This window comes from Erigeron canadensis, chromosome 5, assembly GCF_010389155.1.
Source record: "Erigeron canadensis isolate Cc75 chromosome 5, C_canadensis_v1, whole genome shotgun sequence".
NCBI lineage: Eukaryota > Viridiplantae > Streptophyta > Magnoliopsida > Asterales > Asteraceae > Erigeron > Erigeron canadensis.
In genome coordinates, this window is record NC_057765.1 from 25,092,834 (window position 1) to 25,109,969 (window position 17,136).

General features: G+C 36.2%; 3 protein-coding genes across 3 annotated transcripts; all 3 read right to left on the bottom strand.

Moving 5' to 3' along the window:
* Positions 1-257: 257 nt before the first annotated feature.
* On the bottom strand, positions 258-2,303 carry LOC122601400 (L-type lectin-domain containing receptor kinase IX.1-like). The gene has a single exon (XM_043774163.1). It carries the CDS (start codon positions 2,301-2,303, stop codon positions 258-260), a length of 2,046 nt encoding a protein of 681 aa, XP_043630098.1.
* Positions 2,304-4,023: 1,720 nt separating this feature from the next.
* LOC122602149 (L-type lectin-domain containing receptor kinase IX.1-like) lies at positions 4,024-6,051 on the bottom strand. Its single transcript, XM_043774873.1, has one exon. It carries the CDS (start codon positions 6,049-6,051, stop codon positions 4,024-4,026), a length of 2,028 nt encoding a protein of 675 aa, XP_043630808.1.
* A 4,227-nt stretch (positions 6,052-10,278) lies between these two features.
* LOC122601401 lies at positions 10,279-11,022 on the bottom strand. The gene is made up of 2 exons (XM_043774164.1): positions 10,858-11,022; positions 10,279-10,746 (listed from the first exon to the last, which is right to left on the bottom strand). The coding sequence occupies exons 1-2, from the start codon at positions 11,020-11,022 to the stop codon at positions 10,279-10,281; spliced, it is 633 nt and encodes a 210-aa protein (XP_043630099.1).
* Between the last annotated feature and the right edge of the window lie 6,114 nt (positions 11,023-17,136).

Below are 17,136 nucleotides of genomic sequence, written 5' to 3' on the forward strand. Positions count from 1 at the left end.
CAAATATAAGTTTTAAAATTTATAAACTACAAAAAAAGCTCAAATTATATACAAATTCATGAATATATTTAATTTTTTATTTTTATGTGTAAACCGGTTAAACACAAATAACTGGCCGGTTTAAACACATTATAATGAATAAAAATCCAGGCCTAAAAAACTAGGCAACCCTCTAGAACCGGTCGAGTAGTCCCGTCCACTGGTTTGAAATGGTTTTTTAACCATTGATGTCAATGCCGTCCAATTCCATATGCAAATCAATTGTTGGTGTTAAATACACTACTTGATGATTGGTAGTGGATAACAGAAGCAATACCAAATAATGACAAAATGCGAGAAGCTAAATATGACGCCCCTGGCATTGTTGAAGGGAGCATAGGCAGGGATGTCTCAGAGTTCAGTACTTGAATCACTTGTCTCATCGATGGGCGAAGTTTAGCGTCAGAGTGCACGCACCATAATCCGATGATCATCAAACGCTGGATTTCTTCTTCCACGAAATCTAACCCTAAATGAGGATCAACTGCTTCTAAAAGGGTCCCGGTCCCATATAGCTCCCAAACCCATTCTAGTAACTGAATTTGCTTTTCTTGAGCCTTGTACTCGATGGCTTTTCGCCCACATGCTATTTCAAGAGCAACAACTCCAAAGCTAAACACATCTGATTCTTTGGTTGCTTTGCCGGTCACTACATATTCAGGAGCCATGTAACCCAAGGTGCCGGCCAACATTGTAGTTTGCAAGCCTTTCTCGTGGTCAACCAACTTAGCTAACCCGAAATCACCAAGTTTTGCATTGAAGTTGGAGTCCAACATCACATTACTAGATTTAATATCTCTATGCAAAACACATTTCTCCCATTCCTCGTGTAGATACAACACGGCAGATGCCAAACAATTGGCGATTTTGTACCTTGTGTCCCATTTCAACAAACTCTTAGCCCCGAAAAGATGTGAATCTAAACTTCCGTTTTCCATATACTCGTAAACAAGCAAGAGTTCACCTTTCTCATGACACCAACCAGTGAGTTGCACTAGGTTTCTATGTCTTAACTGGCTAATGATATTAACTTCTGATGCATACTCCTTAATCCCCTGTTTGGAACTCTTTGATAGCCTCTTGACCGCAATGTATGTGTTTGAATCGGCCAAAAATCCTTTGTAAACTCCACCAAGACCTCCCTCCCCTAGCTTTTTGTTTTCAGCAAAATTGCTAGTGGACTGGGCTAATTCATCATAAGAGAATTCTTTAGGCCCGATGCCCATTTCAAACTCGTTGTTCATTACAGTATCAAATGAGATTTCTTCTGTTTCATTGTTTCCTCTCTTATTCTTCTTCATCTTCCACAAAAGAAATGCAAGCACAACAACAAAAGCTATTGCAACTGATACTCCAACGATTAAGCCCCCTTTGCTGCTTTTTCCATTTTCTGAACCAGGTTTCGGGTTAAGAAATTCAGGGCTTGGAGGTGGTGGCATCTGGTTGTTTACATCAACCTTTAATTCGGAACTAGAAAATGTCCATGATGTTATGGCATTTCTTTGGAACATACTTCCAGTCGCTGCTGAAAACCCAAAAATAACCCATTCAGGCAACTCCCGCCTGAGATCAACCGTGTGAAAAAGTCCATCTTGACGCACGATTGTATTGTTTTGATAACCAGTGAAGGAAACACTAAGATTTTTCGAAACAGAATCATATGTAATCCAGGCTTGACAAACTCCTCCACCAGTTACATTGCTTAACCATTTTTCGGACTTTGCAGAGGAAAGAGAGCTAACGTCGATACCCACATGATCACCCATGGTAATATTCCTTCCTATATATGGATCCCAATCAAAATTCCAAAACGTATCAAACTCGACAGCAACAAACGGGCTGGCTGCCATGTTGGGTTCTTCATTTATTGGAAGCCCCATTGACCCACCTTGACGAATCAGAGAATTATTCTGAGCAAGAAAGAATGTGAGGCCATCACCGTAAGATGCATTTTGGTTTGAATCAATCACAAAGGTGAAATTAGAAGAAAAGCTTGCTAGTTCATCAGATCGGGAATCCCAAAGATGAAGTGGCCTGACATATATTGCTCGTCCAGAATTATTCCTGGGGAGATCTGAATTAATCAAATCTGGAGTCAATTGGATTTCACCAATGGAGATATTTGCTCCCTCACCTTGGATTATTATGTCTAGATTCTGATTTCTTGCAGTGATATTTATCAAGTTGAAGGTAAGTGAGGTAGCATAAGGGATCAAAACAAATAGAAAGGAAATGATCTTATGGGTCATGGAAAAGAAGGCCATAATTATTGCTGGAAATTGCTACTGAAGCTAGCTAGCTTAGAGTGTTCTATAACTCCTACTAATGGAAATTTTCTTTTCGAATAAGATAGACTTTTATGACAGTGACAATTTTAAGATTTTCATAATAAATTTTCCAAGTTTAGTTGATACTTTCCTGGAAGTTGACTCAAGACCTGGCTAATAGTATCCTTAGTAATATGGATCACATTTCTATAAACCACAATATAAACTTAGCACGTACTTATAAAATCCATCAAAGTCAATAGCTAATATTGGTAACACAACAATGAATGAATCTACCGCAATTGGGTATCATACATATTCATAGTATATATGCTGTAAAGTTTGTATACTGTGGTACATTATGATCGTATTATGTGGTTCCTTCATCATCTCTCTTATAAAATCTCTTGTTAGATTCCTCTAATAAAATAAATGGCAGGCCTAGTCAAATTTACTCTCTCTTTCCGTTCATATGCATGCCACTTCACCCTCCAAGTCACTAGGGACTTCTACTTATAAACTTAGCATATTATTGATACTGATCTAACACTTCAAAGACATAAGCAATCTTCATTTTTATAAGACCCATAATAAATATATAAGTTAGCATCAAATACGGAAATAAGATTATATTTGTTTGAATCAGTCCAGTGTAAATTTTGTATTTATTTGTTAGAATCAGTCGTGTGTAATTTATATATGCAGCTAGAAGCTTAATTAATAGTCTCATTCATTCATAAAGTATGTAGCAAGCCGTTTCATTCAGGGAGCATTTGAGTCAACAGCCGGCCAAGCTAGAAAGGGTGTCTCATCACAAATCTTTTTAATTTTTAAAGGATAATTACACTAAACTCCTGAGATAAAAATCCTTAAGTTTAATAAAACATAATAATAATAATAGATCTTTTTTTCGTTTTACTTGTATATTCAACTATATGTTATAAGAGGATCTTCATCACCAATCAAGATTTTTTTACAAAACCACTGGATTAAAGCTTGATTTATATTATCGCTAAATTTGCACATCTATTTTCTACAATTGTCACGAGTATTGCAGACCACCATTTTTATCCTCAAAAAAAAAAAAAAATGAATCATTGAACATCCTTCTTCAAGTTTGAGACAATCTCTTGGTCAATAGAACGTCAGATCATCAATATAATGACCACCATTTTCAGAGAAAATTATGTCAGACTACAAGTGATAGATCACCATGTTCACCACATGGGACGTTAATTTTGTGACTGCCAATTTTGTCATGTAGCAGTGGAACTCGAATGTAGGTGAAACGCCTTTCCAGTGAGCCCCAACCCATTGGCATAAACATAAACATATATCTCTAAGGGATACATTCATGTATGCAAGCCAAATTAAATGATGCAAAATTGCAAATACTTAAGCCCAATACGTAGCTAGATAGTCCTATACCCTCATATATGTAAGAAAGTCTCGTTTGAGTTGTTTAGGATTTCAAGCATTATTGTTCATGTAGGTATTATTAGCTAAATTAATACATGTAGAGATTAGGTAATCTATAGAATACTGTGTAAATCGAGTTTTACTTTGATTTAAAAGTCGATTAGTCCTGTAATGCAAGGCAAATTAACTGATTCAAATATCCCCTCCCATTACAAGTTACATATAAGAAAGTCTCTTAAGGATTTTAAACATTATTGTTCCACAGATTGATAGCTAGCTAAGAAGGTTTCTTCATTTTTTAACGACCAACATATAGTGACTGGTTTGAAGAATCTCTATTAGAGACCATACTTGATGGTGTGTTTTGAGGGATGGAAGGTGTCCAATAGGACGAAATAGGGATCTTTGAGGGGAGTATAGGCAATGAAGCTTCAGAGTTCAGTACTTGAATCGCTTGTCTCATTGATGGGCGATGTTCTGGATCAGGATGCACACACCATAATCCCACGATCATCAAAGTCTTGAGTTCATCTTCTTCGAAATCTGACCCTAGAAGTGGATCAACCGCTTCTAAAAGGGTCCCAGTCCCATAGAGCTCCCAAACCCATTCTAGTAACCATACTTTTTTTTCCTCAGCCTTGTAATCGATTGGTTTTCTTCCAGAAGCTATTTCCAGTGCAACAACTCCGAAACTAAAAACATCTGATTCTTTGCTTGCCTTTCCGGTCATTGCACATTCTGGGGCCATGTAACCCATCGTTCCAGCCATCTTTGTAGTTCGCAAGCCTTTCTCGTGGTCAACCAGCTTAGCTAGCCCAAAATCACCAAGCTTTGCATTGAAATCCGAATCCAGCATCACGTTACTGGATTTAATATCTCTATGCAAAATACATTGCTCCCATTCCTCATGTAGATACAACAAAGCAGAAGCCAGGCCATGGGCAATTTTGAATCTGGTAGCCCATGTCATCAGGGTCTTTGCCTTGAAAAGATGTGAGTCTAAACTTCCATTTTTCATATACTCATAAACAAGTAGAAGGTTGCCTTTCTCGTGACACCAACCTGTGAGTTGCACCAGGTTTTTGTGCCTCAATCGGCTAATGATACGGACTTCAGATGCATATTCTTTGATCCCCTGCTTTGAACTCTTTGACACCCTTTTTACTGCAACATATGTGTTTGAATCCTGTAAAAAACCTCGGTAAACCCCACCAAAACCTCCCTCCCCAAGCTTTTCAGTCTCAGCAAAATTATCAGTGGCACGAACTAATTCCTGGTAAGAGAATTGTTTCGGCCCAGTGCCAATTTTAAGTTCCTTGTTCATCTCCATAGCAAATCCACTTTCTTCTGTTTCGTCAACCCTCCTTTTGTTCCTTCTCCACAAAATGAATGCAAGCACTCCAAGAAAAGCCATAGTAATTGGTACTCCAACTATTATACCCACCATTAAAACAACCCTCCTATTGCTATTTTTCCTATTTACTGGATCAGGGCTCGGGACTGGTGGCAGCTCGTTGTTTTCATCACCTGGTAGATTTGAACTATTGAAAGTCCAAGATTTAACCGTATTTTTCTGGACCAGAGCTCCATTCGCTGCTGAAAACCCAAAAATAACCCATTCGGGTAACACACTCCTGAGATCAACTGTGAAAACAAGTCCATCTTGACGTACAACTGTATTGTTTTGATAACCAGTGAAGGAAACACTAAGATTTTTTGAAACAGAATCATATGTAATCCAACTTTGACACTCTCCGCCACCACTTACATTGCTTAACCATTTTTGAGACCTAACAGATATAAGAGAGCTGATGCTGATACCAACATGATCACCAACAGAAGTATTGCTAGAGTCTGTTGGATCCCAGTTACGGTTCCAAAAAGTATCAAACTCCACTGCAACAAATTGATTTGTTGGCCGATTAGTTGATACATTAATTGGAAGCCCCATGGCACTACCAGGTGTAATCACAGAATTATTTTGTGCAATAAAGAAAGTCAGGCCATCCCCATAATATGAACGCCCTTCGGAGTCAATTGCAAAGGTGAAATTGGTAGAGAAGCTTGCTAGCTCATTTGATCTGCTGTCCCAAAGGTGAAGTCGTTGTCTATAAATCGCCCGCCCAGTTTTTCTGCTCTGATTGGAGTTAATTATATCATCTGGGGTCAAGCGAATTTCATCGTTGGAAATATTAGTTCCATTACCTTCCATTACTATGTCCTGCTGATTCTGAGGACCAATATTAGTCAAGTTGAATGTAATTGAGGTTGCATAAGGGACAAAGAGAAGAAGATAAGTGATTAAATAGGTTCTGGAGAACCCCATGATTGAATGCAAGTGAAATGGGCAGGTTATTGAATTTGTTGTAGAGGTAACATGTTCATGAGTGTCCTTTTGTAGGATATGAACAGAGTTTTAAAATAGTGACAAGTAACATAAAAAAACATGAAAGAAAAGTTAAGCCGGCAATGACCTAGGTCACCTTCCTACTATTTTCTTTCAATCCATATGAAACCAGGTCAATTGGTCAAGTCTTTCCGCAATATTAATCTTATCTTAATCTATATATACTCCAAGACTTACTGACTCAAACTCACCCATCTCTGCTTTGCTGATGACCTATTGGTTTTATGTCATGGGAGTGTTGGTTCGGTGAAAGTAATAAAGAAGACATTGGAAGAGTTTAGTCAATTTTCTGGGTTAATTCCTAACATGAATAAAAGTACAATTTTCTTTGGAAATATTGACATGGGAGAGCAATTGAGAATTAGAGATGTTGGAAATGTGATGGGAAATACTTAAAACTTAATGAAACTTGATCAAACAAAATTTGGAAGGCTAAAATTTGGATAGAGAAAAGGTAGTATTACAAATGAAAATAATACTCCATAAAATATGAAAGTTGATAGCTTTTGTTTATGTAAAATGTGATATGCTCTTTTTGAGTATTGATGGAGTTCTTGTATGATTTGCCATGCATTATATAGGCAAAGTCTACACCATCCAAAGTTGACAAACATTGTCTGAACAAAAACTATAGCCTACCATAAATAAAGGAAATATTTATCACATTTTTGTTGGCTAAAAGTTGTAGTAGCTAACTCTTGTAGGCTCCTGTGTTGCATAGTAGCTAGTAGCAAAAAATCTTGTAGAAATATTTTGTTTGACAAAAAACACATTGGTTTACATTCTCCCCGTAATGTGTTTTGGTTGAACTCCTAGTTGTTTTCTGAACTCCTGAAACTTTTCTCGTAGAAGTGCTTTTGTAAAAATGTCTGCTAACTGCTCATTTGTTCCACAAAATTTGAGATTCAGTTCTTCGTCTTCAATTGCTTCTCTGATAAAATGATGTTTCAAAGCAATATGCTTTGTGCGACTGTGATGTACAGGATTCTTTGCGATTGCTATCGCTGACATACTATCACAAAAAATTGTTGTTGGCTCAATTTCCTTTTCACCAATATCTTCAAAAATTCTTTTTGTCCAAATTGCTTGTGATGTGGCTAAAGCTGCTGCTACGTACTCTGCCTCTGCGGATGATTGTGCAACTGTTTGTTGCTTCTTTGAACACCAGCTGAATACACCTGAACCAAGTGAGAAAATATATCCTGATGTACTTTTCATGTCATCAGGACATCCACCCCAATCACTATCACAAAAACCATGTAAATTTAAAACTTTGTTTTTCTCGTACTTGATTCCAAAATCTTTTGTTCCTTGCAAATATCTTAAAATTCTTTTACCAACTCCCATGTGAATATGACTTGGATTGTGCATAAACCTTGAGAGTAAACTTGCTACAAACATGATGTCAGGTCTCGTTGTTGTGAGATACAACAATTTCCCGACCAAGCTTCGATAAAGTGTGGCGTCCACATTATTTTAACCGTCTTCTTTCATCAGCTTTTCATTCACAACCAAAGGAGTGTTTTTCGGTTTGCATTCTGACATATCAAAAACTTTTAAAATCTTCTCAGCATATTTTTCTTGACAAATAAAAACTCCGCTATCATCTTGATAGATTTCCATTCCAAGAAAATGATTTAGAAGGCCTAAATCACTCATCTCGTATTTTTTTCATCATTTCATTCTTGAAATCTTCAATCATTTTAGCATTGTTTCCTGTGAAAACAAGATCATCAACATAGAGTGCCACAATAAGAATGTCGTTTTTACCTTGATTCTTGACATACAAGGTTGGCTCACTCTTGCTTTGATCAAAACCTTTTTCTTTGAAATAACCATCAATTTGGCTATACCATGCTCGCGGTGCTTGTTTAAGCCCATAAAGAGCTTTCTGCAACTTGAAAACTTTTTCTTCTTTTCCTTTAACCTCGAATCCTTGAGGTTGTTGCACATAAACTTCTTTTTTGAGTTCTTCATTCAAAAATGCTGATTTGACATCAAGTTGGTATAAAGACCAACCTTTCTGAGCCGCTAATGCAATGACTGCTCGGATTATATCCATTCGAGCAACTGGAGCGAAGGTTTCGTCATAGTCAACTCCAGGCTGTTGTGAGTAGCCTTTTGCAACTATTCTTGCCTTGTTTCTTTGCACCGTACCGTCTGCATTGAATTTGACCTTGTAGATCCATTTGACACCAATGACATCTTTGTCTATCGGTTTGTTTGCGAGCTCCCATGTCTTGTTCTTTTCAATGACTCTAATTTCTTCCTCCATTGCATTCCTCCATGATTCATTTTGAATCGCTTCTTCAAAACTTTCTGGTTCTACCTGACAAAAATGACAAATAATCTCTTGAGTGTTTCATATAAATCTGTTAGCCCACGAAATTTTGGTGGTGTACTTGAAGATGGTGAGGATGCTTGAGAACTTTGGTTTGTTGGTGTTGATGGAGGTGAACTTGGGGATAGTTCATTTGGTACTTCATCATTTGCTTGATGATCTTCTTCAGATTCTGAAACAACTCCATCCTGCATATTTTTCATAGAAACACTTGTTCCCTCTTTCTTTTCTTCTTCCCAATTCTAGGAAGAATTTTCATCAAAAACTACATCTCTACTAATAATGACATTTTTCTTATTTAGGCTATACAATCTATAAGCTTTTGATTTGCTACTATAGCCTACAAAAATACAAGTTTCACTTGTTTCATCTAACTTGTGCCTCTTTTGTTTTGGTATTTGAGAATAACAAACACATCCAAAAATTTTAAGATGCCTTACCGAGGGTTTTCTTCCATTCCACGCTTCAAGTGGAGTCTTGTCGTTTAGAGCTTTTGTGGGACTTCTGTTTAACAAGTAAACTGCCGTGTAAACTGCTTCTGCCCAAAAACTTTTTGGTAAACCTTTTTCATGCAACATTGATTTCGCCATCTCTACAACGGTTTGATTTTTTCTTTCGACTACACCATTTTGTTGAGGTGTATATCGTGTGGTAACCTGTCTTTCCATGCCTTCATCTTCACAAAACTTATCAAACTCTTTTGATTTATATTCTTTGCCTTGGTCGCTTCTTAACACTTTGATAAAACGACCAGTTTGTTTTTCAACAAAACTTTTAAACTTTTTAAAAATTTCAAAAACTTGTGATTTTTCTTTCATGAAATAAACCCATGTCATTCTACTAAAATCATCAATAAATAGAATGAAATAGATATTATTACCATAAGAAGGATTCCTCATTGGACCACAAAGATCGGTGTGTACTAGCTCAAGTATTCCTTTGGCTCTTAAAGCAACTCCTTTCGGAAATGGTTTCCGATGATGCTTTCCGAGTGCACACCCTTCACAAACTCCTTCAACTTCTTGAATTTGTGGCAAACCTCCAACCATATTTTTCTGGTGAAGTAAATTTACACTCTGAAAATTCAGATGTCCAAGTCTCTTGTGCCATAACAAAGACTCATCTGCAACTGTTGCTTTTAAAGCAATGTGATTCCCATATTTGAGTGTGACTGGAAAACTTCTGTTCTTTTCCATTGTTATCTTCTGCATTAAGCTTTTGTTCTTTCCTTTGTCATAAATATTGCAACCTTTTCCTTCAAAAATAATAGAGCATCCATGCTCTACAAGTTGTCCAACACTAAGCAAATTTTGGTCAAGATCAGGAACTAACAAAACATCATTAATGTATTTGGTACCTCTTTTGGTTTCCACCGGGATCTTGCCTTTGCCTTTCACTTGCACCACAGCTCCATTTCCCATTTTCACATGAGATTTAATTGTAGTATCAATATTGACCAAAATACTTTCATCACCGGTCATATGATTACTACAACCGCTGTCAAGAAACCAAATGTCAGTTTTGTTGATGGTGGCTGAGTGACAAAAAAAGACATTTCCATTTTCTTGCTTTTCTTCGGAGTAGTTGGCTTGTTGTTGTTGTTGTTGGTTCTTTTGTTGACAAAATTTTTCAAGATGTCCAAATCGATTACAATAAGAACATTGAAACTTTCCTTTGTTCCAACAATTTTTTTCTTCATGATTATCTTTCTTGCAAATCGAACACTTGTAAGAATTTGCTTCGGCGGGTGATTTTCTTTCAAAGTTGAATCGAGGTCTTGAAGCTCCATAGCTTTGGCCACGTCCTCAACCTCTAAAATTTCTCCCTCTTCTTCCACCATGGGATGAGCTCCCTCTTTCGTAACTTTGTGGTGGCTTTTTATCACTTTGTAAACTGGACTGAAATGCACTTTCAATCGCCCTGCCAGTGTGACGTGTCATGCGTTGCTCGTAAGACTTCAACGAACTTAACAGTTCTTGAATACCCAAAGTTTTGAGATCTTTGGTGTTTTCAATGACTGCTATAATTGGATCAAATTTTTCCGGAATGGTAATGAGAATTTTCTCGACGATTCTTTGGTCATCAATTTCATCACCATAGCTTTTCATCTGGTTAACCAAATCAGTTAATCTAGACGAATAGTCATTAAGTGACTCATTTTCTTTCATCTTCATATTCTCGTAATCCCGTCTGAGAGACTGCAATTTGATAGCTCTTACTTTTACATCGCCTTGGAATTCTTGTTTGAGAACTTCCCAAGCTTCTTTAGCATTCTAGATCCGCATGATCTTTGGAAAAATTGATGGTATGACTCCCCACTGAATCATACTTAAAACAGCTGCATTTCTGCTTCTTTTCTTTTTTAATTCAGCCATTTGTTCAACCGTTTGTTTTTCAGTTGTTGAGGGCTCTTCAAATGTGTTATGGACATCATCTAACACATCTAAAGATTGAAATAATGTCTCCATTTTGACACAGCAATAATCGTAGTTTTCACCATCGAAGATTGGGACAACAACATGACTAAGATTAAATCCTTGTCTTGCCATAAGTGTTAAAAATATTGTAACTCGTTTAACCCAATATAGATTGAACAAGCTCTGATGCCAATTTATGTTGGAAATGTGATGGCAAATACTTAAAAACTTAATGAAACTTGATCAAATAAAATTTAGAAGGCTAAAATTTGGATATAGAAAAGGTAGTATTACAAATGAAAATAATACTCCATAAAAATGAAAGTTGATAGCTTTTGTTTACGTAAAATGTGATATGCTCTTTTTGAGTATTGATGGAGTTCTTGTATGATTTGCCATGCATTATATAAGCAAAGTCTACACCATCCAAAGTTGACAAACATTGTCTGAACAAAAACTATAGCCTACCATAAATAAAGGAAATATTTATCACATTTTTGTTGGCTAAAAGTTGTAGTAGCTAACTCTTGTAGGCTCCCGTGTTGCATAGTAGCTAGTAGCAAAAAATTTTGTTGAAATATTTTGTTTGACAAAAAACACATTGGTTTACAAGAGAAGTTCTTCCTTTTCAAATTGGAAAATTGCCTGTTAAATATTTGGTGGATGGGGTCATGGCTAATGTTGGGGACTGGAACAACTTTTTATCTCATGCAGGCAGAATGCAGTTAGTTGCAGCTGTACTTTCTTCCATGCAGGTCTACTGGGTTCCGTGTTTTTTGATCCCTAAATAGGTAGTAAAAGATATCGAAAAAGTTTTCAAAGGATTTTTATGGTGTCAAGGGGAACTTACAAGAGGGAAGGAAAAAATTTCTTGGAAGACAGTTTGCAAAACAAAAGATAAAGGTGGATAGGTTTGAAAAGCTTAGAACGAAACACTCCTGCCCAAACATATTTGGAATATTTGATATCGCCTATTTTATATATATTTATTTTACGCGATATCGTTTCTTTAACTTATTTTATGTTTGCATTATTGTCATTTTTATAGACTTTTATAATTAATATATGTGACTTTATATGATTATAGGTCTATATGATAAAAGTTGACAAAAGTGTGTTAAATAAAGATTAATTATAAAGAAATGAAGATTGGAGAAAAAAGAAGGATAATATGAAGCATATATTTTATATGTTGCATAACTTGGCCAAGAGAATTATTCATGGACTACATTGATATTCAAGAATTGGAAATAAATAAATACTATCTCAAATTATTCTTGGTGGTGTTCGTGAATATTGACAGCCGAAAACAACATATGTCGAGTTGGTCTACTTGTCTTTTGGATCACGGCTAGTTAAAAGAAAGAATGAAAGCCCAAAGTTTCATAGATTGGGCTCGGCTGGACTTAAAAGCAATTAAGGAGACAATTGTATCTATCTATTTCACGTGGCCTATCCAAGTTAAGTCGGTTGGCAGCAATCATAAAATTCACAATTGGAGATTGAGACTACATATATGGCATAATACGTAAGGGGTGTCGGGACGTGAGGTCGGTTGGAGACTTGGAGGGGATTTTCGTTCGAGGTTGGCAGACGCAAAGGACCTCACTTTTGTGAGGTGCTCGTGACGGAAAAAGACAGAAGAGACAAAGCCTTCGACTTTTGTTTTCGTAAATTGCAGCCGACTCCCTTGAAAGTTTTAATTTAGCTGCCATTAATTGTTCAAAAGACTATAATATTTGGTAAGATTAATTCTTGCTTCTTGCATTCATTCGTACGGTACAATGTATTTTCTTTGAACAATGGTTTGTATGTTTTTAGAGATCATGAGTTGCTAATTTTCTTTACACCCACTTGGATAATATGAGCATGTCATGAAGTTGTCACTTTGTTATTATAATTGTTGAACACGGTTTTTACGTTTAGTCGAATATCCATGTTTATCTAAGTTTATATATTGTTTTGGTTTCTTATATAAATTAGTTGGTAATTAATTCTAGAAGTTCGAGAGAAATCTATAGGATTGCTAATTGGTTTATGAAAAAATTAATCGGTCTATAGTTAATTCAAAGTCATTGGAGTTCGAGAGAAACTAGTGATAGAGATTAAAACAATTGAATTTAGATGAATGTGTTAGTACGTCGTTTATGATAGAGATCTAATTAGACGATTAAGAAGCAGTTTGAGAAAAAGCTTTATTAGGTTGAATCGTAAAACCAACTTAGGACTTAATACTTGATTGTTAGGGTAGAAATTATTCATGAGAGCGATAACTATACTTTTGACAATTAAAGATTTGAGTATAATGACAGTTCATCTTAATTACATATTAAGTTGTTCAACATAAAAAGTGACATTGTGATAATTTGACATGTGAGCTATTCCAAGTGGGCGTGCTTTTTAATATTATTGTTTCACAAAATCTCTTTTCAATTAATTCTACGAAATTACTAACTTTTTCAAATTAACTAACTGCTTTCAAAAACCAAGGTGACGATAGTCCTTAAATCTAAAACCCTTTTGAACTACATTAAACTCGTTTTCTCTTAATTAGTCTCTATGGTTCGACCTGATCTTACTTTTATTCTATACTATATACGGTTGGGTCCACTGCCCATAAGTGTGTAGTAGTCGATAATTAGGTATTTCTAGTTTATATATTTTATAACTCGATTTTACACATCAATATTGCAAGTGGCAAAGAGAGTTTATGGGTGAAATGGGTAAATATTCTGAAGCTGAAAGGAAGAAGCTTTTGGGAATTGATCAAGATTATTCTGATAGTTGGACCTAGAGAAAATTACTAGACTTGAGAGATAAAGTAAGACCTCACATTAGACATAAGATTGGTAATGGGAGTAACACCTCTGTTTGGTATGATTGGTGGAACCATGAAGGAACACTTTGCACAATGTTTAGTAGAAGAAAAAGTTATGAAGCAGGGCTTAATCCTGGTATGACCGTTGATAAAATAGTGCTTAATGGGAAGTGGAATTGGCCTGATAATTGGGTAAGACAATACCCAAATTTAAATAAGTTGTCTCTTCCCATAGGTTTTGCAAATGATAAAGTGGTTTGGAGAATGCATAATGAGAAAGAAGGTGATTTCACAATTAAAAGAGCTTGGGAGGATTTTAGGGTGAATGCCAATGATGTAGTTTGGAGCAAATTAATATGGTCCTCTCAGGGAATTCTCAGCCATATGTTCATTTTATGGATGGCTGCCCATGAGAGACTACAAACTCAAGATAGGGTCATGATGTGGAACAATGACACAAGCATGAAATGTCCTCTTTGTAACGAATGTAGTGATACACTATACACACAACCATTTGTTCTTTCAATGTAATTTTTCTAGAGAAGTTTGGAACGAAATGAAGATGTGCTGTCTAGATGATATTCAAGGGGACTGGAAAGAAATTCTGGTAATGTTGTCCAACAAATGTATCGATAATAATGTAAACAGTGTGGTGGGAAGACTTTGTTTAGGTGCCTTTGTTTATCATATATGGAAGGAATGAAAAAACCATAATTAATTGTATTAGTAAATCCATTAAGCTTAGACTATTGGGATTGAATGTGAGAAGAACTGAGCAGGTGATAAAGGTGTATAAGAAGTGGGAAATCAAGCCAAATTTTGTTAGTGAAGCCGTGAGATTGTGATGTTTTGTACTTGGGTGCTTGCGAATAGGAATAGAGCGTCGTAAAAGATGAGACGTCTTGGTCCTATTTTAGTACACTTGACTGATTTTGTGGTTCGTGTTGATGTGTTGCTTTGAAAGTATTCAAGTTGTTGTGTGGGGAGATTGGTATTCAGCAAGGAATGTTTTGTTTTCCATTTGAATTGGTACATGTATGTTATTTTTATTTGTTTATGTAACATTCGTGACTTTTGACCTTAATTCACTTGTAACTAAACGTAATTAAGTGAGGACGATTTCATGAATGTATAAGATTTATTGAACGTTTTGACATGTTTTAACGTAATGTTGAACTTAAATGTGTTTACGGTTTCGTTTTGGCGTTTAAATGAATAACGAATAGCTATTGGTCGGAATTAGCGGAACGGGAACCCCCACTTGGGAACCCTAGGCCAGCCCAAACCCATCCCACACCCACACCACTCACTTATTCTCTTCCTTATCTCATCCACACATCTCTCTCTTTTCCTCTCATTCACTTCTCCATCTCTTCTTCATCTTCTAGCACCTTAAATTCATCTATTCAAAACACAAAATCTTGTGTTCTTAACATTCAATTGTCACCAATTAATAACCCTAATAATAATGTTCATCAAAATCCAAGAATTTCAAGTATTCAAAGTGTTCATCCTCCTCTTAGCTCCAAATTCGGATTTTATACTTGTAGGACGAATTGGTAAGTGATTTCACTCTTTGAGTATTCAAAATGTTTAATTTACGTTGTTAAAGGTAACCCATAGCTAGATCTTGTTGATTAATGGCTAAATCTTTGAGTTTTGTTAATAACTAGTTAACTTAGGGTTTCAAAAGAGGGTTTTTGATTTAGGGAGTGGGTTTTGGTTTTGAGTCGTTATTTATGTTTGTTTATGCTTGTAATAAGTTGTGTTAAAAGATTGAGCTTTGATTTCACTTTCTAAATGAGCAAATTTTGTGTCAAAATCCGTTCAGGTCGAGCACCGGCCGCTCAGACAGTCGCTCCGTGCTTGTGGCCGTGCTATTATTAAGAACATGCCCAGTTATCCTGTACTGTAGACGCTCACACGGTCGACCGTGCGAGCGGCCGTAGTTTTTCTGTCCTTTCCTCAAGTTTTTCGTTCGGTTATCGGTCGACTTTTAATGATCCAAAACTTGTTTATTAGTCTTATATCATCATTTTAAGGTCAACAAAATTGATTAAACACATTCCTAAACACTTTGATTTTTACGTCAAATTTTGGTACTAATTAAGTCATTAAAGGTATTTAACTAAAACTCTTCAATATGGTTTAAGCATTCTTGGATCACTTTTAGATCACCCTTGGAAATTGTGGCGTAGTTTAACTAGTTAGACCTTACCGTTGGGATGCCTTTGTGATATTTTAATATTGTAAAGTAGGTTGTGATCGTTGTTGAAGTTTGATTGTGGACCCTTGATGACCGTTGGACATTCTTAGCGTGATGTTAACTTGTTGTAGCCGCTTAAGGTGAGTTTCGTAAACCCTCCCTACTCAATTGAGATTCGAGCTGAAAAGTGTACATGCTTGTTGATTGTTGCTAAATCGCTTGATTGATTGTTTAATTGACGTGATGACTTGTTGCTCGATTAACTAGGCTTTTGTTTATGATTATATGTTGTGGTTTGAATAGCTGTACATACATGGAAGACAATTATACCTTCAATGAGTAGGAGATGTGGTGGGAAGGCTGCGGGTGACCCTATATATAAGTATCAATGACTCCTTGAAAGTATAATCGTATGAAGTGTATGTGCATCGTGTGGTCGTTAACTAGATACATTATGATATGATTCGAGACGTTATGTTGTGGTGCCTGTTAATGGACGTTATATGTGGTGTAGGATGTTATGTTGTGATACGTGTTAATGGACGCTATATGTAATGTAGGATGATATGTTGTGATATGTGTTAATGGACGTGTATATGTGATGAAAGTCGTTATTGCATACTATTGGACGTTATATTATATACATTGATATATATATATGGACGTGGACGTGGACGGTGGATTGACGAATCCACACCCGGTATGATCATTGCCACATTATAACAATATTTTGTTAAAAAGTTTATTCTATATATATATATGGACGTGGACGTGGACGGTGGATTGACGAATCCACACCCGGCATGATCATAACCGTGGATTCGGGTTGTATAACCTGCATATGGATGATTATTGGACGATATTATATATGTGGACGATTATTGGTCGATATTATATGTATGGACGATAATATATATGTATGGACGATTGATGAACGTTGACGTTGACTTGTATTGATTTGTGATGACGTGAAACCCTTTTAGGGTTTTCCTTGAACGTGATTAGGTATTCTAATCCTCGTATATCGTTAACGGTTGTTATCCTGACACACTTGTTTCCTATTACTTGCCCCTACGAACTCACCAACTTTATGTTGACGCGTGTTAGTACACTTTTCAGGTGAATAGGTTAGCTCATAGACGTATTGGATGGTTGATTGTTTGATCATGCTAGACTTGGACTTGGACTTCTTGGATCCGTGATTCATTTCCCGAATTAGGGG